We start from the raw sequence: 27,883 nt of genomic DNA on the forward strand, positions 1-27,883 counted from the left end.
AGCGGGTTGGGGAGCTGATATCCCTTTATAGACGGGTTGTTGCTTCTTCCATGACCCTCTCTGGTACACAGGGCCGCCTCTGAGGCAGAATACAATTAAAAAGAGGGAAGTTTATAGAGTCTAAAATAATCTAACAGACATCTAGAGCCCTCCTGAGCCTGGGTACTCATTCTTAACCTTCATCAGCATTTACTGGTGCGTAATGAGAATAGAAAGGGGGACTATTGAGTGTGTGTGTGTGTGTGTGTGTGTGTGTGTGTGTGTGTGTGTGTGTGTGTGTGTGTGTGTGTGTGTGTGTGTGTGTGTCTCAGTCATATGGCTGATTGACACACTCCACAGAGACCTTATCCTCCAGTGACCTCTCACCTCTGAACTCAGTCTTGTATGAGGGTAGAGTCTCTGGCCATCACAGATTTATAGCTAATTAACCCCTGAACTGAGATCAATTAACCCTGTAACATCGCCTTAATAGATAGCCAAACAAGCTGAATTAGAAGATACAGATAACTCCAAAGTTCAAAGGTCAAAGGGTAGAGTAACATTAGAGATCCAGAGGAAAGCAGGAAGCTGAGGAAAATATATCATCTATCAGATAGAAGAAAAGGTAGACGGATAGACAGACAGACTGACAGACCGAACCGGAACGACTGAACCAGACAGACAGACAGACTGAACCGGACCGACTGAACCAGACAGACAGGCAGACTGAACCGGACCGACTGAACCAGACAGACAGACAGACTGAACCGGACCGACTGAACCAGACAGACAGGCAGACTGAACCGGACCGACTGAACCAGACAGACAGACAGACTGAACCGGACCGACTGAACCAGACAGACAGGCAGACTGAACCGGACCGACTGAACCAGACAGACAGAACTTTATGTTTCTATCTAATGAAGTGGAAGTAGAGTCGAGCAGTGAGCAGCAGCAGTAATATGCTGAAATGCCCAGATATCCAGTAGTCCGGCCCATTAACCTGCTCCTAATGAACTGTGTTATAGGAAGTGTTTTTATTAATCACACAGCACCGGGTGACGCACGTGTGCTCTCCAGGCTCACTGTGTACATCAATAAGCTTCAACAAGGCTGTAGATTGACTAGACACCCTGCAGGAAACTACATCAGGGCCAAACAAGCTGCTCACAGCGTTCCTGTGTCCATCAGAATGAAAAGGGATCAATTCAGCTTTGGGACTGGCATAACAAAGTCAGAACCGGCCCTAACCAAAAAGGTCAGTTCCTGTCCTTCAGATGTCAATGAGGAAAACGTTATGTATGCCCCATGTGTGGTGGCATTGGTTAACACTGAGAAATGTGACTGTGACATGGTCATGATCACCACCTGTTGCACACAGCAGGTGAACCACAATGGTCAGGGACAGTCTGTTAGTCTACAGAAGATCATAGAAAAGTTGATTCCAATCATTTGCATCAATAGCTTAATTCCCTAAATGGATAAAATGGGTTTCCAAACAGCAGCCATCATTATCATACATAATGACATGCTTGGTTCCACTGACATAATGTGTGCAAAAGTGCAAACCAGTCAATTAGTTTAGTAGAACCACAGTGGGTTTGACTATATTCTGCTTGACTGCTGATCAGTGGCGGCTCTAGACCATTTCAACTGGGGGGGCCAAGCTGGGGCCACTTGTACTGTTAGAGGGGCCAGTTACATTAGACGTTATTGTTGTCATATCGTTTTCTTCACTGCATTGCAGGCAAACTTGCAGATGCATGTGGTACGATAGTGTTGTGTTCCGCCTAAAGCCGTCCCTCTAGAAAATGTGTGGGTTAAATTAGTGTTCCGCGTTGCCACTGTCTAATAAGGGATATAAAAAAAGAATGATAGCAAAAATGTGTTATGTAAAAATTATTTCCTACTCCACATTTAGGGGGGCCACAAGGGGATCCAAAATTGTTGTCACAGGAGTACTGCCCCCCCCCCTCCCAGAACGCTAGTGCTGCTGATGAGAAATAGTGTGAGGGGATGAAAGAGAGATAGTTGGGGCCACACGCATGAGGGGTAGGGAGAGAGAGAGAGAGACTGTTTAAACGTCAATGCCAGGATTCGATTCCTTGTCAGTCCACACACGCTGATATGAGCAACGCCAAGGATTCCATTCATCAACTTGGCTTCACCCCCGTGGATATACACTGATACAGCTGAACAGATATGATCTACTTCATTCTCACTCACACTGTTGCAGGTTGAGCAGGAATTGCATACACTATTTTTCGTGGATGGTAATGCGGTACATTCTCATGGATTTCCAATGTTGAAGTGATTGGACTCAAACCCGGGAAAAGTAAAAGGACAGGCGCGTGTTGAAGGTGCCCAGGTGTAGCAGCTGAGCCTGCGTTGGACATGGGACCGTATCTTAGCTTTGGGGAATACAGTACGGAAGGAATAGCGTCTTCGTGAAGGAAAGCTGACTTCGGGCTGAAGCGGGAATCTGAGGCACTGCGCGCGGCAGAAAAATGCGTTCCAACCACGGCTTTATCTTGCTTCTCCTTAACGGAACAGCGTGCTTGGTAAGCAAGAAGGGGCGGCGGTGCCCAGCAGTGTAAAAAAGTTACACCAGTCATATGTGTGTCTGTGTCCATAGTTCCATGTCCATTCACCCCCGTCGTTACTAGGCTACCTCTTCCTTCAGACATGTGCCACTCATTTGTTTGTCGAAAAGTGAAGGGAATTAACCGTGCGTACGGTGTCGCACGAGCTACTGGACCCGACAAGGTTCGCTCTCCCAGGGCAGAGACCCGCGTGAGTGGGTACGCTGTGAGCGGTTGCCATGGATAGCATGCTGCGCCACGGACAACGGTCCCGTACATTAAGTGTGCCTCGAAGCTCCATATTGGAGTTCCTCGGTTGAAGCGTATTCTATCCATTGATGAAGTTATGTGTTGATGGACAACGAAAGGGGACTCTCTTTGACCGTTCATTACTATATGTTAGAACCAAAAAAATTGAACGATAACTTAATAACGGTACAAAGCCGAGACGAATATGGCATGAGACACAGTGCAACGTGTCCCCCATACAGGTAATGTCTGGTCAATATTTTAATGTTTCATTGTGCAAGGTTGACAAAAAAAAAAAGAAGGAATTTCTATAATTTTTTATTGACCACTAGCTGATTATTGCAGGCAACACAATTCGACGTTAGTGCACTGTAGCCTATGGCATTTCAGGTACCACACTGTGCAACCTGATGTATACTCAATCAAAATTATGTTGTGATTAATGATCTGCAATTACCACAGGATTTAGAGTCCTGGTAAATTAAACGCTTTTAATGAGATAAACATGACTAACATCAAGATGAAACTAAGTGCCTTATTGGGCATGTTTATTGACCATGTTGTGTGTACAATTTTAGCCTAGACTTTAATATTCTAAACAAATTTACGTCATCATGCTTTACATGTATATCGGTATATAGAGCAACAATCTAATTTGGCAAATTTAGAGGCAAATTGTAGCATCAAGAACAAAAACTGAATGACGTAGGCTAAATTCAAGTGTTGTCGCAAGGTTGCTTCTTTGATGTGTTGTGTTCTGTTGTGACACCTTTGTGTCAGAGCGGCCGACCTTGTGGCTTTGTAAAGGCACACACACTGAATAACCTTGGGCGCTTCTGACTGAACAAAGACTGTAGTCTACAGGTGAATTGTAGGCTATAATAAAGTATTCAAAGAGTTATTACCCACTGGGCACAGATGTCAGTTCAACGTCTAGTTATCGTTGAGTTGGCAACTAATGTAAAGTCAAGGTGAAATCAACAAAACATGTCACCATGTCATTGGATTCAGGTTAAAAGTTAGGTGAAAAAGACGGAATCCCCTTATGTTGATTATTTTTTTCAAATCCAATCCGTTTTCCACATTGATTCAATGTCATCACATTGATTTATTTGATTGAAATGGCGTGGAAACAAGTTGATTAAACCAGTTTTTGCCCACTGGGTAGTTGCCTAATCCAGGACTTTAAGCACAACAAATTCGTAAAATATAGTAAGAATTGGATTCTTAACATATCATACGAATTGTAAAAAAAAAAAATATATATATATATATATATATTGCAGGATGTAACCACAGAGTTTCTAAACCCAGAGGTGCAACATCGCAAGACTTCCTGGGAACACTTGCGAAACAAACCAAGCAGAGCAGGCTGGGGTTTGAGAAGTCAGTGAGAGAAGTGACATTTTCTTCCTTAGTTGTTCATTTTCTTGAAATCTAAAGGCACAACCTGGATTCGAGCCAACGTCTTAAGTAGTTGGACATATTATTACTCCAACCTCGTGAAAGTGACAAACTGACACCTTTTCATTTTCCTCAAAACCAACATTATATCGAAGCACTGCCTTTGATTTGACGGCCAGCACATGGCAGTTCCCCTTAGACCCAGTGACGTGTTTCAGCCCACTAGCCAACATCACCATGGCATTGCCTATAAGTGTGATTAGGGATTTCTATTGGAGAAGCAGTTTCTGCCTACATACTGTACTGTCTTTGATGTAACATATTACACGAAATAGATGACTTGGTACACAATTTGATGAGGTAGTAAACAAAAAACGGGGACAACTTTTGGCTCTTGAGCACCACTTTCAAAACTACTGGCTGAAATGATACAAACGTTTGAGAGTACATCTTAAAGTAGGTAACCTATTTTAAATAAATACATATGCCACTGTTTAGCCTATGTGAAATTAAAATGAGATTATGGACAATTCAAAATAAAAGTCATCATTAGGCCAAATGTACCACTGTCTCAAAATTATTTTTCTTCATTGATTGAACATTTGCACGTCTTACAAAGGATTTGGGTCGTAAAGACATATTATTAATAGATGACATTGGCCCTATTACTTGACCAATTGAATAAATGTTCCCCTTCCATTTCCTCCCATCTAAGAAAGAGATTTTAGGAGTCGGAGAGCATGTTTACGCTTCAAGGTGTATGTTCACACATGCTTGCCACATACTCTCAAACGCAGCAGGATTGCACTAATGATGTAATTAATTGGAGTGCAGTTTCTATCAATATTCTACCATGTTGCCTATCTAAAAACTGTGGCGCACCACATCTCTCAGCAGGGAATCTTGGGTAATTCATTAGCAGCATGACATTGATAAATTATAGAGCAATTAATAAATTATCCAAATTATTACACAATAGAGCTCGGATTAATAATGATAAACCATGCATTTATATTCAAATTCAGCTGATTTCCCTATTGTACTGCCCCACTCAATATCAGTGTGTAGCCTTTGTCTCTGGGGTGTATAAACCCACTCTGTCTGGATGGAAATAAGGTTATTAATACACTATCAACACGAAGAAAGCAACAATGATGTGATGGATTTAGCGTCTCAAATATTAATTACTATGCCATGCATTGGTTGATATGAATAATATAAACAGTCTTAGTCAGAGTGCTTTGAAATTGACTGCTATGCTGAGAAATTACGGTACGTTTTTGGCGAGGGTTTAGCAATTTTTCATTCAATGACATGCAGCTCAGAGATTGGATTCAGGAAGTTTCTAATGGACTAAATGGCTCGAGCATTCCGTGTTATACAGTCAAGAGCCTATTACAACTAATTTGTTTGCTAAATGTTTATATTAGGGCTATTAACCCAACACTAGTCTCATAGCAATACCATTAGATCCTTACAGGCAATATCAGGGGTTATTGTGCTTTCTCCAGGTTCACACTCTCACACACACACTCACACACACACACACACACACACACACACACACACACACACACACACACACACACACACACACACACACACACACACACACACACACACACACACACACACACACACACACACACACACACACACACACACACACACAGAGATCGAGAGAGAAAGAGAAAGACAGAGCTGTGTTCCATGTGCCCATGCTCATAATGACTGGGCTTACAAAAGGGCTGAATAAGGAAGAGTGTGCAGAAAGGGAGAGTTAGCAGTCAAATACAGGGTGAGGGACAGCCTAGTGTGAATAGGATAGAAAAAGAGAAGGAGGGAAATGTGTAGAACAGCATACAACGAGAACAGAGAGTATGGAGAGAGACAGAATTAAATGAAAGAGTTGGGGGAGAGAAAAACAGAGGGAAGGAGAGGGATTGAAATGGATAGAGTGTAGAATAGATGGAGGAGTAACAGTAGTAATAATAATAAGAATAATACATTTTCTTTGGTGGACGCCTTTCAGGACAGTCAAGGACATCTTCCGTTAACAGTAGGTTTACATCAAATCAAGTGTAACAATCAATGTGCAATTTAAAATCAAAGGACCAGACAAAACAGGACAAATAAAATGAGGAGGGAGGGCTTGGGTAGAGGATATAAACCCAGTTTAGGGTAAGGGTTTGGGTTTAGGGGGTGGGGTTGGGAATTGGCAAAGGGAAGGGTTTAGGGTAAGGGTTTAGGGGGTGGGGTTGGGAATAGGCAAAGGGAAGGGTTTGGGTTTAGGGGGTAGGTTTGGGAATAGGCAAAGGCACGGGTTTAGGGTAAGGGTTTGGGTTTGGGGGGGACACATGGATACTGAGAAGGAGTGTAGGACAGACTACATAGACTACAGACTACAGGTTATAGACTTCCTATGAAGAGGTGTGTTTTGAGGAGTTATTTGAATGAGATGACTGTGGCTTCATGTTGTATGTGTGGGCGTAGTGCATTCCAGAGCCTGGGTGCCGAGCAGCTGAAGGCCCGGGCACCCATGGTGGAGAGGCAGAATGAGGGGGTGACAAGGAGACCAGCAGAGGAGGAGCGGATGGAGCGAGAGGGGGCATAGACTGGGAAAAGGTCAGAGAGGTAGGTGGATGCCAGGTTGTGGAGGGCTTTGTCGGTGAAGAGGAGTGTCTTAAAGTCAATACAGGATTGCACAGGGAGACAGTGTACATTGATGAGGATTGGTGTGATGTGTTCAGTTGATCTGGTGCGGGTGAGGATTCTGGCAGCATAGTTCTGGACCAGCTGGAATCTGTTGGTGAGTTTGGTGAGGATACCAGGGAGGAGAGTGTTGCAGTAGTCTAGTCGGGAGGTGATGAAGGCATGGATAAGGGTTTCGGTGCAGTAGTATGCAAGTGATTACTAGTGAATTGTACTGGTAAAACGAAGTCAATACTGTATATTACACATTCACAATCTCGCTTTCTCACGCACGCACGCACGCACGCACGCACGCACGCACGCCGCACGCACGAGGGCACGCACACGACGCACGCACGCACACACACACACACACACACACACACACACACACACACACACACACACACACACACACACACACACACACACACACACACACACACACACACACACACACACACACACCACACACACACCATAGGGATGCTTTTGGAGAGTTTTGGAGAGGCAGGCACGTATTGAACAAGGACTTCTATAGGCTAGAAGCCTCAAGTTCTCAGAGACCTTGAGAGGTTGCACATGTCCTCCACGCTCCACAGATTGTCACCCACTATACATACAGTAGTTGTCAGAGAGCATGATTTCCAATGTATTAACTCTAGCTTTACAATTCTAAGTTTATGGGGAAATGAAATGGGAACAACAGAGAGGAGCCATAGGCCAACAGAGGTGTGTGGAATATTCGCCCAGTAAGAGATCTGAGGTGCTGTCCAAGGATCTGAAGTGGCTCTCAACTTTCGTGGGTTTTAGCATTAGTTGCGCTCCCTTTCCATGGTGCTGAAAACGTCTTCTATTTTTCCCGTGTTAGTTGTGGTTCCTGTCCATGGTGCTGAAACATCAGTGTGATGTCTTAAGTATTACCTGGGGCTTCTCCCAATGAAGTTACGCTGCAGACAGCACTCTGATCTACACAGATCTATGTTTTCTGGTTATAGGCCGGGCATCTGCAGCTACATGACTGATCTATGTTTATACAGCTATGTGTTGTATGAGCTTTATGTATATGTTGAGCATCAGGGTCTGTTCTCACTGATCTGTTTTTACTCCAGCCTTTCTACCCCTGTCCACTATGAAGTCTATAGGATCATTACATATCTGACATCTAGTTGCCAGTGCAATTTTAGGTGTTCGTATTTTCAACTCTTCATATTGAAGTAAGATATTAAACAGAGCGTCTTTCCACAGCGTGTTGTGTTATTTAAGGTTAAGAGACTGGCTGAAGGTCATTTTAACCACATGCAGCTCTTTTCCCCTCTTTTATCTTGTCAGAAAGTCTGAGTCATCTTTCTTAGATACCCAGCCCTCCCTTCACGGTCAGTGACCTTGTCCACCCAGATTCATCCCTCACTAAGCAGGACAACACCAGCCATGCTCCCCCTGTACAACAACAATACATCCAAAGCATTCCAAACTGAGACAGAGAGACACAGACTGTACATGGCCACACAAATATGGTACAATACAGCAATGCTGTATCATCACAAACACATTAGATGATTGCCAATGCAAAGCTGTGCATTATAGTCCTAGTGCCTCTCTATCTTGCTGTCTCCAGGTTCAATCACATCTGCAAACAGTATCAATCAGTCACAAACAGTACAGTTATACTATGGCATCACAAACACAGATAAGCTATAGCCATATCTCTGTCTCTCATTTTCTGTATTTATTGTTTTGTTTAACCTTTATCTATCCAGGTTTCATTGAGATCAAAACTCTTTTACAAGACGGACCAGGTCCAAGACAAGAGCAGGCAGGGTCACGGTGTAACAAGAGGTTACAGACATTAAAACACCTCCCTGTGGACAATGGATTCTTATTGTACTTCAATAATTCCTCCCACAGACAAGAGCTAGACAGACACACTAAAGTGAATGAGAGGAGCTTTAGATAAGAGGCAGAGAAAAGGGCCAGTGGTGTTATTATGGACAGGCTGTCACTTCCTGCTCGGGTTATAAAACAGCTTGAGTTATGCGCAGGCATGGCATGGATGACCCTAGAGGTGCGCCATTCTCCTGCCCACCCAGCGAGTACCCCAGCACTGAGCCTCAGGCCGCCCTCAGCCCCCCAGGCCCTCAGCATCCCCTGCTGCCTGCCTGACTGACATACGGCAGTAGAGAGAGGCATGATGGGTAGAGGGAGATTGTGCTCTGTGACACATCACCAGACAGGCACAAAGCTGCCTGTCCACAGACAGAAAACACTTTTCTGCACAAGCGCAATTGTCAAATCCTATTTTACAGATGTAGACCTTACCGTGAAATTCTTACTTACAAGCCCTTAACCAACAATGCAGTTTGAAGAAAATAAGAGTTAAGAAAATATTTACCTAATAAACAAAAGTGAAAAAAGGAACACAAAATAACAAAGGCTATATACAGGGGGTACCGGTACGAAGTCACTGTCAAACGTTCCCTAAAACACTTCTGTTTCTAATCGACCTGGCCCGGGTATCCTGGAAGGATATTAACCTCGTCCCGTCAGTCGAGGATGCCTGGTCCTTCTTTGAAAGTCATTTCCTCACCATCTTAAACAAGCATGCCCCTTTCAAAAAATGTAGAACTAAGAACAGATATAGCCCTTGGTTCACTCCAGACCTGATTGCCCTTGACCAGCGCAAAAACATCCTGTGGCTGACTGCACTAGCATCGAATAGTCCCCGCGATATGCAACTGTTCAGGGAAGTCAGGAACCAATACACGCAGTCAGTCAGGAAAGCAAAGGCTAGCTTTATCAAACAGAAATAACTCCAAAAAGTTTTGGGACACCGTAAAGTCCATGGAGAACAAGAGCACCTCCTCCCAGCTGCCCACTGCACTGAGGCTAGGTAACACGGTCACCACCAATAAATCCATGATAATCGAAAATTTCAATAAGCATTTCTCTACGGTTGGCCATGCTTTCCTCCTGGCTACCCCAGCCCCGGCCAACAGCTTCGCCCCCCCCGCAGCTACTTGCCCGAGCCTCCCCGGCTTCTCCTTCACCCAAATCCAGATTACAGATGTTCTGAAAGAGCTGCAAAACCTGGACCCGTACAAACCAGCTGGACTAGACAATCTGGACCCTCTATTTCTAAAACTATCCGCCGCCATTGTTGCAACCCCTATTACCAGTCTGTTCAACCTCTCTTTTGTATCGTCCGAGATCCCTAAAGATTGGAAAGTTGCCGCGGTCATCCCCCTCTTCAAAGGGGGTGACACTCTAGACCCAAACTGTTATAGACCTATATCCATCCTGCCCTGCCTTTCATAAGGTCTTCGAAAGCCAAGTTAATAAACAGATCACTGACCATTTCGAATCCCACCGTACCTTCTACGCTGTGCAATCTGGTTTCCGAGCTGGTCACAGGTGCACCTCAGCCACGCTCAAGGCACTAAACGATATCATAACCGCCGTCGATAAAAGACAGTACTGTGCAGCCATCTTCATCGACCTGGCTAAGGCTTTCGACTCTGTCAATCACCGTATTCTTATCGGCAGACTCAATAGCCTTGCTTTCTCTAAGGACTGCCTCGCCTGGTTCACCAACTACTTCGCAGACAGAGTTCAGTGTGTCAAATTGGAGAGCCTGTTGTCCGGACCTCTGGCAGTCTCTATGGGGGTACCACAGGGTTCAATTCTTGGGCCGACATTTTTCTCTGTATATATCAATGATGGTGCTCTTGCTGCAGGTGATTCCCTGATCCACCTCGACGCAGACGACACCATTCTGTATACATCTGGCCCTTCTTTGGACACTGTGTTAACTAACCTCCAAATGAGCTTCAATGCCATATAACACTCCTTCCGTGGCCTCCAACTGCTCTTAAACGCTAGTAAAACCAAATCCATGCTTTTCAACCGTTCACTGCCCGCACCCGCCCGCCCGACTAGCATGCGCTCCAGCAGGTATATCTCACTGGTCATCCCCAAAGCCAACACCTACTTTGGCCGCCTTTCCTTCCAGTTCTCTGCTGCCAGTGACTGGAACGAATTGCAAAAATCGCTGAAGCTGGAGACTTATATTTCCCTTACTAACTTTAAACATCAGCTATCTGAGCAGCTAACCGATCACTGCAGCTGTACATAGTCCATCTGTAAATAGCCCACCCAATCTACCTACCTCATCCCCATATTGTTTTTATTTACTTTTCTGCTCTTTTGCACACCAGTATCTCTACTTGCACATCATCATCTGCTCATTTATCACTCCAGTGTTAATATGCTAAATTGTGAATAACTTCGCTACTATGGCCTATTTATTGCCTACCTCACGCCATTTGCACACACTGTATATAGACTCTTTTTTTCTATTGTGTTATTGACTGTACGCTTGTTTATTCCATATGTAACTCTGTGTTGTTGTTTGTGTCACACTGCTTTGCTTTATCTTGGCCATGTCGCAGTTGTAAATGAGAACTTGTTCTCAACTAGCTTACCTGGTTAAATAAAGGTGAAATAAATAAAAATAAAAATGTGCGGGGGTACAGGTTAGTCGAAGTAGTTGAAGTAATATGTACATGTAGGTAGGGCTAACGTAACTATGCATAGATAATAAGTAGCGAGTAGCAGCAGTATAAAGGGAGGAGGATGAGGGTCAATGCAAATAGTCCGGGTAGCCATTTGATTCATTGTTCAGCAGTCTTATGTTTTGGGGAAGCGATTAAGGAGCCTTTTGGACCAAGACTTAGCATTTCGGTACCGCTTGCCGTGCGGTAGCAGAGAGAGCAGTCTATGACTAGGGTGGCTGGAGTCTTTGACAAGTTTTTGGGCCTTCCTCTGACACTGCCTAGTATATAGGTTGTGGATGGCAGGAAGCTTGGCCCCTGTGATGTACTGGGCCATACGCACTACCCGCTGTAGTGCCTTACGGTCGGATGCCGAGCAGTTACCATACCAGGCCGGTCAGGAGGCTCTCGATTGTGCAGATGTAGAACTTTTTGAGGATCTGGGATCCATGCCAAATCTTTTCAGTCTCTTGAGGGGGAATACGCGTTGTCGTGCCCTCTTCACTGTGTTTGGAAAATAATAGTTTGTTGGTGATGAACTTGAAGCTCTCGACCCGCTCTACTACAGCCCCATTGATGTAAATAGGGGAGTGTTCGGCCCTCCTTTTCCTGTAGTCCACGATCAGCTTCTTTGTCATGCTCATGTTAAGGGAGAGGTTATTGTCCTGGCACAACACTGCCAGGTCTCAGCCCTCCTCCCTATAGGCTGTCTCATCGTTGTCGGTGATCAGGCCTACCACCGCTGTGTTGTTAGATAACTTAATGATGGTGTCATGCTTGGCCGCACAGTCGTGGGTGAACAGGGAGTACAGGAGGGGACTAAGAATGCTGAGGATCAACGTAGCACATGTGTTGTTGCCTATCCTTACCACCTGGGGGTGGCCCGTCAGGAAGACTAGGATCTAGTTGCAGAGGGAGGTGTTTAGTCCCAGGGTTAGTGATGAGCTTTGTGGGTGCTATGGTGTTGAATGCTGAGCTGTAGTCAATTAACAGAATTCTCACATAGGTGTTCCTTTTGTCCAGTTGGGAAAGGGCAGTGTGGAGTGCAATAGAGATTGCATCATCTGTGGATCTGTTGGGGTGGTATGCAAATTGGAGTGGGTCTAGGGTATCCGGGTGATGGTGTTGATGTGAGTCATGACCAGCCTTTCAAGCACTTCATGGCTACAGACGTGAGTCATTTAGGCAGGTTACCTTTGTGTTCTTGGGCACAGGGACCATAGTGGTCAGCTTGAAACACATAGGTATTACAGACTCGGTCAGAAAGAGTTTGAAAATGTTTGTGAAGACACTTGCCAGTTGGTCCGCGCATGCTCTGAGTACACGTCCTGGTAATCAGTCTGGCTCGCGGCCTTGTGAATGTTGATTCACAAGGCTACGGAGAGTGTAATCACACAGTCGTCTGAAACAGATGGTGCTCTCATGCATGCTTCAGTGTTATTTGCCTTAAAGCGAGCATAAATTGCATATAGCCTGTCTGGTAGGCTCGCGTCACTGGGCAGCTTGCGGCTGGGTTTCCCATTGTAGTCCGTAATAGTTTGCAAGCCCTGCCACATCCAACTTTCACAGAGCCGGTGTAGTAGGATTCAATCTTAGTCCTGTATTGAAGCTTTGCCTGTTTGATGGTTCGTCGGAGGGCGTAGCGGGATTTCTTATAAGTTTCCTGCTCCTTGAAAGCAGCAACTCTAGCCTTTAGCTCGGTGCAAATGTTGCCTGTAATCCATGGCTTCTGGTTGGGATATGTACGTACGGTCATTGTGGGGACGAAATGATCAATGCACTTATTGATGAAGCCGGTGAGTGAGGTGGTATACTCCTCAATGCCATCGGATGAATCTCAGAATTTGTATTTTTTTTAACTAAGCAAGTCAGTTAAAAACAAATTTGTATTTACAATGACGGCCTACCCAAACAAAGCTGGGCCAATTGTGCGCCGCCCTATGGGACTCCCAATCACGGCCAGTTGTGATACAGTCTGGAATCAAACCAGGATCTGTAGTGATGCCCCTAGCACTGAGATGCAGTGCCTTAGACCACTGCGCCACTCGGGAGCCAACATATTCCAGTTTGTGCTAGCAAAACAGTCCTGTAGCTTAGCATCCGCATCATCTGACCACTTCCGTATTGAGCGAGTCATTGGTACTTCCTGCTTTAGTTTTTGTGAATAAGCAGGAATCAGTAGGATAGAATTATGGTCAGATTTGCCAAATGGATTGCGAGGGAGAGCTTTGTACGGGTCTCTGTGCGTGGAGCATAGGTTGTCCAGAGTTGTTTTTCCACTGGTTGCAGATGTGACATGTTGGTAGAAATTAGGTAAAACGGATTTAAGTTTGCCTGCATTAAAGTCCCCAGGTCACTAGGAGCACTGCTTCTGGATGAGCATTTTCTTGTTTGCTTATGGCCTTATACAGCTCGTTGAGTGCGGTCTTAGTGCCAGCAACGGTTTTCGGTGGTAAATAGACAGCTACGAAAATATAGATGAAAACTCTCTTGGTAGATAGTGTGGTCTACAGCTTATCATGATGTACTCTACCTCAGGTGAGCAAAACCTAGAGACTTCCTCAATATTAGAGACTGCGCACGAGCTGTTATTGACAAATTGACACAGACTACCACCCCTCGTCTTACCGGAGGTAACTGTCTTGCCGCTGGACGGAAAACCTAGCCAACTCTATGTTATCCATGTCGTCGTTCAGCCAACTCGGTGAAACAAAATATATTACAGTTTTTAATGTCCCATTGGTAGGATATCTCAAACAGAGTTCATCCAGTTTATTCTCCAGTGATTGCACGTTGGCCAATAGGACGGATGGCAGAGCCGGGTTACCTGTATCTCCATCTCCTCTTCATGCGAATGACAGGGATTTGGGCCTGGTCTGGGAGCAGCAGTATATCCTTCGCGTCAGACTCATTAAAGAAAAAAATCTTAGTCCAGTTTGAGGTGAGTAATCGCTGTTCTGATATCCAGAAGCTCTTTTCGGTCATAAGAGACGGTAGCAGAAACATTATGTACAAAAATAAGTTACAAGCAACGTGAAAAAACACACAAAATAGCAGAATTGGTTAGGAGCCTGTAAAACAGCAGCCATCCCCTCCGGCACCATTGTGTGGCATGGATGACCCTAGAGATGCGCCTTTCTCCTGCCCAACCAGTTGTGGTATTCTCCTCTGAAACACTGGGGCACATAGAAAAAAAGGGCCTTGGATGAATTGTGCTAGAGAATATGTTACAGTATGTGTCTGTCAGGAATTGTTTGAACCACACAACAATGATATACAAAGGTTGTAAAAGGCTCTGCATGGTCAATCCGACGTCTGCTGTGACCGTACAGCATTTACTGCGATGTGGCCTCCACAGAAGTCAGATGAAACATTCGTGCTCTCAAATTTTTTAACAATGCGGGATGGCTTTGTATAGCTCCACATTGACATGATTGGTTGACAGTAAGTTGGGGCGGGAGGTCCTGTATAAACACAAACTCACTTCCTTGACAACATCCTTCACAACAGCTCTGCTGTCAACCAATCATGTCAATGCGGAGCTATACAGAGCCCTCTGAATTGTTAAAACATTTGAGAGCACACGGCAATGCGGTACAGAGCTTGATTTGGTCTCTGCATGCCTCTGGAGACTCTGCAATTGCGTCACACCCTCCATACGAAGCCTCCGACCACATTTTCAGATCAAGCATAAATTGGCTTTAAGTCATAAATTGTCTCTAATTCCATAGAATTAGAAGTAATTTCACCTTTGATTATTAGGAAGGAAGCGTCAGACAATTTTATTCCTCTGAGAATGCTAGCCACTCGATAGCTTCCTATTTGTGCTGAATATACTTTTATTTATGTAAATAAAAAGTTATCTCAAGAACAAACAGCTTTAGAGAGCGGACGGTGGCAGAACTCCTTTTTACTGGAAATAGAAGCAGGTTTATTTGAAGAGGGGACATCTGTCACCATCTGCTACTACAAAGAGACCACTAGTGATGTCCTCCTGATGATGCAGTGGGCTATGGGTCCCATGCTGACCTCACCAGGCTGTGACGGGGGCTCCTGGTGACATCGTCAGGGGGTGATGGGGCTTCTGCTGACCTCACCAGTCTGTGACGGGCTGTTTGGTTACAGTAGGGAGGGAGAAAAGACACACAAGTATCTACCCACTCCAACAACCAGCTGACTTAGGGGCCTCCAGGGTGTAGTCCCGAGATGTTGAAGTGATCTGAAGGACTGGAGTACTATATGTCTCCAAGGGTAGTGCTCTGCTCTGGAAGGGTTTTCTGAGTTTGTACTGTAGCTTAAAGGAGATGTATGATGTAGGTTGGAGCCATGACAATGTCGATGGAGATGTCCACACTCTGTTGATGTTTGTGTTTGTACTATAACCAGACACAAAAACCAGATAGTATTAACTATGTCCACTGATATGACCTCAAATTAAAGTTAAGCCCAGTATTCCACAGTGCATCACCACAGAGAGAGAGTGTGTCAGAGAGAGTTAGAGGGAGGGAGAGAGAGAGAGAGGGAGGGAGGTAGAGGGAGAGAGAGAGGGAGGGAGGTAGAGGGGGAGAGAGAGAGGGAGGGAGGTAGAGAGAGAGTCCAGTCCCCTCTCAGGTCCTCTCAGACAGGTGGGCCTATACAGTAGCAGATCTCATCAACCCCTGCTCTCTCTCTCTCCTCCTGCTATCCTGCTCCAGCACCGCAATCCACTCAGCCGCCTTGTCGATATCTTATAATGTACAAATTTGATAACCAATTCAGAGCAAGGTCTCTCCCTCAGCATACTAAATGAAGCTGCAGGTCCAGTGGGATGGTAGAACTGAACTTGTCCAAAATGAGTAAGGAGCTCAAAACAGAGAGAAAGAGGCTGAATGTATTGAGTTCATCCACTCAGCATAGAGCTGAATGTAGTGAGTTCATCCACCCAGCATAGAGCTAAATGTAGTGAGTTCATCCACTCAGCATAGAGCTGAATGTAGTGAGTTCATCCACCCAGTGCAGAGCTGAATTTAGTGAGTTCATCCACCCAGCGCAGAGCTGAATTTAGTGAGTTCATCCACCCAGTGCAGAGCTGAATTTAGTGAGTTCATCCACCCAGTGCGGAGCTGAATTTAGTAAGTTCATCCACCCAGTGCAGAGCTGAATTAAGTGAGTTCATCCACCCAGTGCAGAGCTGAATTTAGTGAGTTCATCCACCCAGTGCAGAGCCAAATTTAGTGAGTTCATCCACCCAGTGCAGAGACGAATTTAGTGAGTTCATCCACCCAGCGCAGAATTTAGTGAGTTCATCCACCCAGCGCAGAGCTGAATTTAGTGAGTTCATCCACCCAGCGCAGAGACGAATTTAGTGAGTTCATCCACCCAGCGCAGAATTTAGTGAGTTCATCCACCCAGCGCAGAGCTGAATTTAGTAAGTTCATCCACCCAGTGCAGAGACGAATTTAGTGAGTTCATCCACCCAGCGCAGAGCTGAATTTAGTGAGTTCATCCACCCAGTGCAGAGCTGAATTTAGTAAGTTCATCCATCCAGCGCAGAGCCGAATTTAGTGAGTTCATCCACCCAGCGCAGAATTTAGTGAGTTCATCCACCCAGCGCAGAGCTGAATTTAGTGAGTTCATCCACCCAGTGCAGAGCTGAATTTAGTAAGTTCATCCATCCAGCGCAGAGCCGAATTTAGTGAGTTCATCCACCCAGCGCAGAATTTAGTGAGTTCATCCACCCAGCGCAGAGCTGAATTTAGTGAGTTCATCCACCCAACGCAGAGCTGAATTTAGTGAGTTCATCCACCTAGCGCAGAGCTGAATTTAGTGAGTTCATCCACCCAGCGCAGAGCTAAGCTCCGGTGATCCCCTTGAAGCTGACGTAAATTATTAATTAAGAGTCAAACGCCTTGTTTCTTGTGAAATTACCTTTCCCTCCCCCGGCCCTCCCGTCCACGCTAGCCAGTGGAATAATTAGTTGTAAGGGCACAGCCGCTCTCCGATTTTAATCATGTAACAGAAGGAGAATATTCCTACAGTTAACACATTAGGTCTGGAGTTTGGTGGGAGGGAAAAAACCCCACAAAGCGTCGATGAAATATGAGCAGGCGCTTGAGCCTTTAATTAAAAATGTATGTCATATTAGAGATGAAGATTTCAACTCAACAGCCAGAGGAAAATTGAGAGCTTATTGAAGCCATCTGCTGCCCAGGAGAAGGATGTGCTGTAATAACACCTGCTGTGTGCCTCTATATGATCAAATCCCATATACACCGTCTCTATACACGTGGATATTGATGAGAAGACACATCTGAATAGGTAAAACGCTCTATTTTCAGTAGCAGTATTTCTCTAGTTGACACCATGGTCTCTCATCACCACCTGAGCACTGTGACAGAACAGAACAGTAAGTTCAGAGATTTGAGCTAACTTTCTCCATAATCTCTGTTCTGGCTTTTAGCAACTGTGTGTCGTGACGCCAGGGAAATGGGAGGGTAAAATGGTGTAACTGTCACTTTAATAATCTGAATATTTCCTGTGGAGCTGGTGGGCTCTTGTTGATCATTTCCTCCCTCTCATCCTCTCCCGTTCCTCTACCCCCTGCCGCGAGAGAGGCCCCAGGCCTGTACTCACTAACGCTTAATGCGTCACAATTACCACAGTGATGGAGCCTGCAGACCCCCCCACATTCCCTCCAACCATTTCACTGACTCACACATGACAGACAGATGACAAAATCACCCCCCGCCAACAACCCTAGACTCTGACCTGATTGCACCTTCGCTCTCATTTCAGCTTTGTGTAGCTCAGATCGGCTGATAAGCACTCTTTATGAAGCTTCATAAGTACTTTGAAACCTAACACCAACATTGTTCCTCGGATTACAACTCAGCCTAATACAGCTGCTGTTAAACAGGTCTATTCATCTTCTTCAAACTGCTGTGCCATGCTATGTCAGTCTTATACAGCACTATTCAGCCTCATAGCATGTGTTTCCATCTTTCACTTCAGACATCCGTCAACATAAGCAGGCCAGTGCATAACCTTCAGCACGGTGACTCACTCTACAGAAGCGTTCCTTCAAGCCGTTAACCATCTGCTCTAAAGCGAGGGGGATCTCATCCTCATTGTTTTATTACCCCAGTAATCATCCATGAAGCCCGTTCTGACATGTCTCCCACACTGACGCTGTGCACTTCAATCGTTTGTTCTACAGCAGCACTCTCTCTTCCCTAACCTCTAACACACACGTCCTGTCTCACCCCGAATGCTCTGTTTACATATTCAGATCCTTAAACGAACACATCTCATGCAAGTTATGGCTCAGTGAGATTGTATTATAGAGGGGGCAATGTGTTTGTTGTTCAGCTCTCCTCCTTGCCGCCACTGCCTATCTGAGTCACTGAATCACTGAGTGTCTGGGAAATGAGCTCAATGTAAACACAAGTGTGAGTGTCATAGAGTGTCATAAAGATTCATACAGTGGCACATTCCACACAACCCTGGAGGGCACTGTGATGGCCACCACTGAGAGACTGCAGTGCCACCTAGGGAGACTGGCAGACAGTGTCCCATGAAGGGAGAGGAGTCAAACCCAAAGTGGCACATCATTCAGGGACAAGGGGGAATAGTGTATTTGCAATCACAGTCACAGCGCCTGGCACGCACTCGCAGGCAAGAGAAGGCTTCTGAATAGATTAAAATCAATATGTCTTCTGCTCCATGTTTTTTATTCATTATTAATGAAGCCAAGGAGGAATTCTCAGGGACGCTATCAGAAATGTCAAATAATATCACATTTTAACCAACAGGGTTCCTTGTCAGGCTGATGTGTTTGTGTCTGAATGAGGGTCAGCTCTCTGTGGGAAACATGGGAGACAGTGTTGACTGTGGCCCAGCCCAGGTAACCAGACCAGGGGTGTGTAGTGTTGACTGTGACCCAGCCCAGGTAACCAGACCAGGGGTGTGTAGTGTTGACTGTGGCCCAGCCCAGGTACCCAGACCAGGGGTGTGTAGTGTTGACTGTGGCCCAGCCCAGGTACCCAGACCAGAGGTGTGTAGTGTTGACTGTGGCCCAGCCCAGGTACCCAGACCAGGGGTGTGTAGTGTTGACTGTGGCCCAGCCCAGGTAACCAGACCAGGGGTGTGTAGTGTTGACTGTGACTCAGCCCAGGTAACCAGACCAGGGGTGTGTAGTGTTGACTGTGGCCCAGTCCAGGTACCCAGACCAGGGGTGTGTAGTGTTGATTGTGGCCCAGCCCAGGTACCCAGACCAGGGGTGTGTAGTGTTGACTGTGGCCCAGCCCAGGTACCCAGACCAGGGGTGTGTAGTGTTGACTGTGGCCCAGCCCAGGTACCCAGACCAGGGGTGTGTATTGTTGACTGTGGCCCAGCCCAGGTACCCAGACCAGGGGTGTGTAGTGTTGACTGTGACCCAGCCCAGGTAACTCAAACAGCCCTAGAGGGACCAGACAGAAAGGCTGAGGTCTGGGGACTCCTCATCTCCTCCAGAGTCTGAGTCCATAGCTAGACCATAACACAACAACATCAGTAGGGAATCCTCTACAGACTGCTGCAATGCAAGTTGTTACGAAAGGAAATACATGTTTTAGAGCAACAGAAAATCAATATTACAAGACTGTCTGAAATGCAAGAGAACAAATCTGAGTGAGCCTGTGGAAATCTGTATAAAATGGAGTAAGAATGAGTAAAACTTAATAATCCTGACTAAGCCGGTGTAAGGAAGCCCTGACACTCAAAACAGTGGATGGATCAGAGCACAGACAGAGCAGCATGCATTATGAATCACTGTATAACAGTGGGATCACTGGGAAAACTCTGCTCTATCTGGGAGAGCGAGAGAGAGAGAGAGAGAGAGAGAGAGAGAGAGAGAGAGAGAGCATGCACACAAAACACACACACACACACACACACACACTTATACCTCGCTAATAGGGTACTGTCCACACACATTCCGGCAACCATCCATTGCATAATGACACTAACACAAACAGAGGAACGGCGACACAGACAGACTCCTATCCTCTCCACGGTTAGATCAAAAGGACAGAAGAGCACTCTGGGCTCCCACAGCCGACAGTGCCTACCTGTTAATAGATCATTACCATCTAATAATTACCCATTACAGCCTGCTCTCACACACACTCACACACTCCACAAAGCCACGGCTGAGCCCAGCACGACTATCTTATCTCTCGCTCTCCTTTCTCCTCACTCACTGTTAACATCTGACAGCTTTGTGTGTGTGTCAACACAGATTTTTTAATTAAAACATAAAAAACCTTAATTGCACATCAAGGTTTATTCGCCTGCCCCTCCTCCAACCCCACACCGAAGGCACCGAAGCAATAATTGTTTCTCCACTCAGGCCTGCACTATGGGGCTTAAATCTCTACCTTCATCCCCCCAGGCCTCTCAAGTAGCTGAAGGTATAGGAGTCGATTTGTATTTCATCTGCTGCCTGGGGAGCAATATAGCTTCTCTGAAAACCAGACGTTAAGGTATATCTGTTCTCAACCTGAATAGACACCAGAATGTAACAGAAGCAACATATATACCTGCATACTCAAACATTCATTTAGAAAAGTACAACATTGATAGAATGTCACAGTTGATACCTATAGCACCAGGAGCTAAATGAAGTATCGATTACATCTTTCATTCCTTTTCTGTCCTTGTTTCTTACTCCCTTGATAATAACTCCACTTTCCCCTTTTTTCTCCTCTTTCCATCTCTCTCTCTCTCTCACTTTCCCTTTCCCTTTCACCCTTTTTCTCTCACACACCCTCTCCCCCTCTCTCACTCTCTCTTTTTCTCATTCTCTCTCTCTATATCCCTCTTTATCTCCAGCTGGCCCTGGGTCAAGAAGATGACTCTCCAAGCCCCAAGAGCTCCTCAGCAGACGGGTCGTCCTCTAAGACGGTGGGTCTCCTGGGGAGTCAGACTCCCCTTTCCCCCCTGAGTCGCTGGATGCTCCAGAGTAAAAGTCGGGCAGCCAATGCCACCTCCCTGGAGCTGCCCTACCGCTCACCCATTCCCTTCTCCAAGCAGGAGTTCTGGGAGATGCTGGGTAGTGACCTGATGAAGCCAGACACGTCCTCTTCCTCCCGCGTCAAACGGCGGCCCATCGTCAAGACGGGCAAGTTCAAGAAGATGTTTGGCTGGGGAGACTTTTACTCTAATATCAAGACGGTGCGCCTCAATCTGCTGATTACCGGCAAGATCGTAGACCATGGCAACGGAACGTTCAGCGTCTACTTCCGCCACAACTCCACGGGCCAGGGCAACATCTCAGTCAGCCTGGTGCCGCCGGTCAAGGCGGTGGAGTTTGACCTGGAGCGCCAGAGCGTGGTCTACCCCAAGGACTCTAAGATCTTCAACTGCCGCGTGGACTATGAGAAGGTGGACCGCAGCAAGCGCACGTCGCTGTGCAACTACGACCCGTCCAAGACCTGCTTCCAGGAGCAGACACAGAGCCATGTCTCCTGGATCTGTTCCAAGCCCTTCAAGGTCATCTGTATCTACATCTCCTTCTACAGTACAGACTACCGCCTGGTCCAGAAGGTCTGCCCGGACTACAACTACCACAATGAGATGCCCTACCTGCCCTCGGGCTAGAGGGGGACACACAGGAGGGCGAGAGGAGGGACGAGGGGAGGGGAGGAGTGACTCTGTAGGGTGAGGGGCCACCAGATTGAGCTGGATTAAATTTATGTAATTTCCTGCAACAGCTCACCAGACAACCCCTCGCTGTAGCCAGACTACTGTACCCTGTAAAAACATATATATGCAAATTATACAGTATGCACACAGTGAGGCATTGATATTTAGAGTGCTGTCATGAAGCATTCATCGACAGGAACAGTAGTAACTAGCACACCCATCATCACACACGTTTACCTCAACTCAAACCTCTAATCTTGCTACCTACTTTGCTAAATACAGAAAACACCTACAAACATCTATGTTTTCGTGAACTACTGCACACTGTCATTCAGGTGAGGTAGCATTCTCCTTTCAAAAGGGCATCTTCCATTTGTTTCTGTATGGACCCTTCCTCCAATCTTTCCCAATGCTCCCATATCCCACCCCAACCCTCTCTCTCCCCACCCCTATGTCATCCCGATAGGCTATCCCAGCCCAATCCTCTCTCTCCCCACCCCTATGTCATCCCGATAGGCTATCCCACCCCAACCCTCTCTCTCCCCACCCCTATGTCATCCCGATAGGCTATCCCACCCCAACCCTCTCTCTCCCCACCCCTATGTCATCCCGATAGGCTATCCCACCCCAACCCTCTCTCTCCCCACCCCTATGTCATCCCGATAGGCTATCCCACCCCAACCCTCTTTCTCCCCACCCCTATGTCATCCCGATAGGCTATCCCACCCCAACCCTCTTTCTCCCCACCCCTATGTCATCCCGATAGGCTATCCCACCCCAACCCTCTCTCTCCCCACCCCTATGTCATCCCGATAGGCTATCCCACCCCAACCCTCTCTCTCACCACCCCTATGTCATCCCGATAGGCTATCCCACCCCAACCCTCTCTCTCCCCACCCCTATGTCATCCCGATAGGCTATCCCACCCCACCCCTATGTCATCCCGATAGGCTATCCCACCCCACTCCTATGTCATCCTGATAGGCTATCCCAGCCCACCCCTATGTCATCCTGATAGGCTATCCCACCCAATGTTTATTCTAAACATTCTATCAAACATCATCTCTCTCTCCCTGAATGATGTAACCTCTATGACATAGAAAAGAGAGATTGAGAGAGTGTGTGAAAGAAAGAAAAAAGAAAGAGAAAGAAAGAAAGAGAGAGAGAGAGAGAGCAAAGAGAGAAAGCAAAAGCAATCGCCAGACAAAAATATGGGACAGGGCTTAAGTTCAACGTGAGAGAAATAACTTGATTCTGCATAGAGATAGGCACTTGCCTCTCCACACATGATAGAGGGGGAGGGGGAGAGGGAGAGAGTGAGCACGAAAGTGGGAGAGGGAGAGAAATGAGAGATTCAGAGAGCTCTTTTAATTAAAGTGGAGGAAAGAGAAGGAGATGTAGAGTATTCAGCTCCTTCTATTGTCCCCTCTGTATGAAAAAGATGACATTTTGTTGCAGTCAGGATTCCTGATTTCAAGCTTTGATAACTTCGGCTGTGTGTGGGAGATTTCTCTTTCCTGACAAACGCCGTGTGTTCACTAAAGTCTGATCGTTATCTGGAATAAATTAAAATAAAACTAATTAAGGCTTCCACCGAGAGAGGGCGAAATGTATTCCTGGAAATCAAGTTAGGATTATTAGGATGCGAGCGAGGAGCACAGCGAGGGGTATAGTGGATAGTTGTGTTATGGCTCCCTGACCCAGCAGCTTAGCCTTCAGTTAACAGCTATCTCATCAAGATGAATAGCCACTGGCTGGCTGAACTCATGTCCATTTCACAAACAGCAACACTAGACAAAATACTTTATTTATCTAATTTAGGGACAACTGATTCTGTCCTGACAATATGGGCTGTTTGGAAATGGACTCATAGCACCTATATAGACTACGTAATGATTTCCTGACTATGTATTTTCCAATGGCAGGTGTCATACTTTGAACACTGAATGCATAATATATGGTATTACTAATGTATTTGTAAAAAGGAAAAACCTCAATGTAACAGAAGTGATTAAACCCCATGGCCTTTGGCACTGCTGTGCTCTGATTGGTCTGGAGAGAGCTTAGTGGGGTTTCTGTAGCACTGAGGCCTGGGAGGCCAGTGTGTGACTTGGATCAGGAACCACTCACTATAAAGTCCTCCTCCTGTGGGGGGTATGGGAGCATCACGTCAGGTAGAGATGGAGCGATGTGACTGTGGGGAGAATAGAAGAGAGAGACAGAATCAAAGAGAGAAAGGCTCACTCACAAGGCTATATATGGGAAGTACTGTAAGTGAGATCTGAACATAAAAGTGTCTGGGTGTTTCATTTAATGTTAAAGAGGGGAGTAGCTCCTGTGTTTATGAGGCCATAACCACAACATCTCTGTTAGGCTGCTGCCGTTGCTGCCTCTCTCAGGCTGCCTCTCTGCTGCCTCTCTCAGACTGCCTCTCTGCTGCCTCTCTCAGACTGCCTCTCTCAGACTGCCTCTCTGCTGCCTCTCTCAGACTGCCTGTCTCAGACTGCCTCTCTCAGACTGCCTGTCTCAGACTGCTGCTAGAACAGCCCTGCAGGGTCCAGCAGGGAACTTTAACCACTAACATCACAAAGACTAAATGATCTTTTAAGATATTACTGTCTATTCAGACGCATAAACCCCAGTCTACACTTCAGACCCCTGATGCTTACTGATGATTTGGTTTTCCTCTGAGCAAATGTTTTACTTGAAAAGACAATATGCAGTGGTTTGGCTGTGGTGGTTCTCCCTCGTTCAGATGATGTTTGTAAAATAGATCTGTCTGGTTTATCACTAGTGTCACAGTCAATCCTCACTGTCACACCTGCTGTGTTTAAATGCACACTAATAATCTGCTATTAGTCAGAATTAAATGAGTCTGAATTAAACAAGTAAACACCCGTATTGGACAAGAAGTCCAGTAATCCGAATGAGCTAATTTCAAGTGAAATGAGTGTACAATACTCCTTTCCTAAACAATTTGTTTGGGATTTATTAAGTCAGTATTTGGCATGTAAACATTACATTCAGATTACTGTTGTTTGCATGACAGCTTTCTGGTGAATATTTGCAATTGTTAAGAGGCGGTTTTGGACCTCTTAGGAACAAATTAAACATGAAAGGAAGCGATTGAAGTAAAAGAAAATGATGTAACGCTCTGCATTAGTTGTTAGTGCTTGCTACCTTTAGGGAAAATGTGCCTCATGCAACCATCAATGGAATATCAATATACAGTAGTAAGCATGCAAACAGTCTAGACAGTATTCAGAACATATGAGTCCAAGTGCAGTTTATTTGTTTGTTTATTATGATCCCCATTAGCTTTTGCAGAAGCAGCAGCTACTCTTCCTGGGGTCCACAGAGTTCATCTGAATACCCAGATACTCCAACAGAATTGTGCATGTAAGCATAGTACCTTCCCTGTCTCATAGTAAACTGATGCAAATAGTGCCTGGCAAGACCCTGTCCCTCTCAGAGTTGGCATGCAGGGAAGTATAGCCTCATGTCGCAGTGTGTAATGTTGGGATTTACCAACTAGTGTGTGGAAGTCTGCCATTGGCCTAAACTCATCCCACTCCTCTCTGCCCATCTGGGCTCTCTTTTCTCCTACCCATAACATGCCCTCCTATCCTCTCTCTGTCTCTCCTCTCACTGTGACCTGGCCAGCTCCCCTAACCTCCATGCCCCCATGTTCCTGTGTCGGGGCTACCTCCACTGTGGGCAGGTCCTCATCCATCTCTCTTTCTCTCCCTCTATCCCCGCCCGCCAGAGTCCAGCTCGGAGCTCATCTGGCTAATCTCTCGGCTTAACAGTGAGGCCAACTGAACCCTCACAGTGAGAACACACACACACACGCCGGCGCAAACACACACACATCGCAGTGCTACAGAGACCTGAACGAAGAAGATTATGTACACAGTACCTCCAGCCCTTGTAGACACACAGGCTGGTATGGGTGCTCCTTCTCCTACCCCCCCCCCAGAGGTGTGCTAACCTACTGACGCCCCACTCACCTCTATCCCTCCATCCCTCCACCAGCCCTGTAGCAGAACATCTGGATAACACATCTGGACACACCTTTCAGAGGAGACATGGAGTAAAACGCCTTGAGGTGGAGCCCCACCCCCTCCTGCCAACTAGAAAACTAACAGAGACACTGCTGGACTGTCATGACTGCTGGGTCACATGTACCGCCTCTCTACCTTCCTCAGTCCCTCGCTCCAATCCTTACCCCATCCTCGCAAATTAACAGCAATATATCACTGAGACTCCACCGTGCCCCTCTATGGCTGCTCAAACAGAGGGTGCTGCTGGTTGGAAGAAGAGATAATGTTGCTGTAGGATGGGCAGTGTTGTTATGGTGACAGTCTTATTGTTGTCCAATGGAGTGCCAACAGACTTGTGGACAGTTGGCCTTCCATAGGCCACAGGGCAATGCTTGTCCTCTCAGCACACAATAGAAACAGAACTGACCGTCAGAGATATATATATATATATATATATATATATATATATATATATATATATATATACACAAACTACAAGTTCTCCGACCTAAATAAAGTTGTATTTAATGTGGGTCATGCCGTGGAGTTGTCTGTTTTATCTTTTCACATTCTTTTGTTTCAGTGTCATGTTGATGATATAGTGTAAGGATGATATGATGGCATTAACTGTGGTTTTCGACATTCAAAAAAAATCAATAAAGTACACAAAAGAACTTATCACTTCAATTGTAGAGAAACAGGCTCCAGTCTTATATCTTGTTTCGCTTGACAAAATCACTGGGAGCCAGAAAGTGTCAATGTCGATGAAATCTTTATTGTCTAATTTGCATATAGTCATATTGTGCGCCAACGGCAAAGAAAAGATGTGACAATGTGTGCTAATGGCCCTTACAGAGACACGAAGAGAGAGAGAAAGAGGAAAGAGAAATAAACTAGAGAAAAGGGGGTAATGTTTCGTCTAGGATGATGCATGAAACTCCTTTAATGAGCCTCTCCTTTCTTTATTTCTTTATTTGTGACTTTTCTCTCTCCTTCATTTTGGGAATGTAATTGACATTAAATCCGTTCGGCTTCTTAATTAAATCCCAGACAACTGTTAACGAGGAGATGAGTTCAAACATTCAGCTCACTACATCCCTTTAAACAAGATCGATTACGGCATGGCTGGCGGCGAAGCCCCTCTCCTCCATCTCCTCATCCCTCTGCCAACGCCCCCTTGTTTCCATAAAAGCGCCGCCTGCCTCAGGGTAACCTTGCTGGAGATGAAAGAAAAGGGAAAAAGTCAACAAGACAGAAGAATAGAAATCTAATTTGGAAGCCAGGGTTCTTGTGAATGTGAAATCTATATAACAGCAATGTAGTGGCTGACACACAGGGAGAGAGGAAGCTGGTAGTGGTGAAGGAGAGTGAATAGAGTTTACATGGATCAGTCTAAAGGGAGAGAGGAAGCTGGTAGTGGTGAAGGAGAGTGAATAGAGTTTACATGGATGAGTCTAAAGGGAGAGAGGAAGCTGGTAGTGGTGAAGGAGAGTGAATAGAGTTTACATGGATCAGTCTAAAGGGAGAGAGGAAGCTGGTAGTGGTGAAGGAGAGTGAATAGAGTTTACATGGATCAGTCTAAAGGGAGAGAGGAAGCTGGTAGTGGTGAAGGAGAGTGAATAGAGTTTACATGGATCAGTCTAAAGGGAGAGAGGAAGCTGGTAGTGGTGAAGGAGAGTGAATAGAGTTTACATGGATCAGTCTAAAGGGAGAGAGGAAGCTG

The 27,883-nt window shown here is 45.9% G+C and overlaps 1 protein-coding gene across 1 annotated transcript; it reads left to right on the plus strand.

Annotated features, from left to right (window-relative positions):
• Nucleotides 1-2,000: 2,000 nt before the first annotated feature.
• LOC106606905 (neurexophilin-1) lies at nt 2,001-27,469 on the plus strand. The gene is made up of 2 exons (XM_045720129.1): nt 2,001-2,540; nt 21,305-27,469. The coding sequence occupies exons 1-2, from the start codon at nt 2,487-2,489 to the stop codon at nt 22,070-22,072; spliced, it is 822 nt and encodes a 273-aa protein (XP_045576085.1). The 5' UTR covers nt 2,001-2,486; the 3' UTR covers nt 22,073-27,469.
• Nucleotides 27,470-27,883: the final 414 nt, after the last annotated feature.

The sequence above is a fragment of the Salmo salar genome, chromosome ssa06 (assembly GCF_905237065.1).
Source record: "Salmo salar chromosome ssa06, Ssal_v3.1, whole genome shotgun sequence".
NCBI classification, from domain to species: Eukaryota; Metazoa; Chordata; class Actinopteri; order Salmoniformes; family Salmonidae; genus Salmo; species Salmo salar.

Bases quoted from the DNA above. Each gene is read 5' to 3' on its own strand.
- LOC106606905 (XM_045720129.1), top strand. From the start codon at position 2,487: ATGCGTTCCAACCACGGCTTTATCTTGCTTCTCCTTAACGGAACAGCG. The intron at 2,541-21,304 runs GTAAGCAAGAAG...CTTTATCTCCAG, and splicing joins TTAACGGAACAGCGTGCTTG to CTGGCCCTGGGTCAAGAAGA.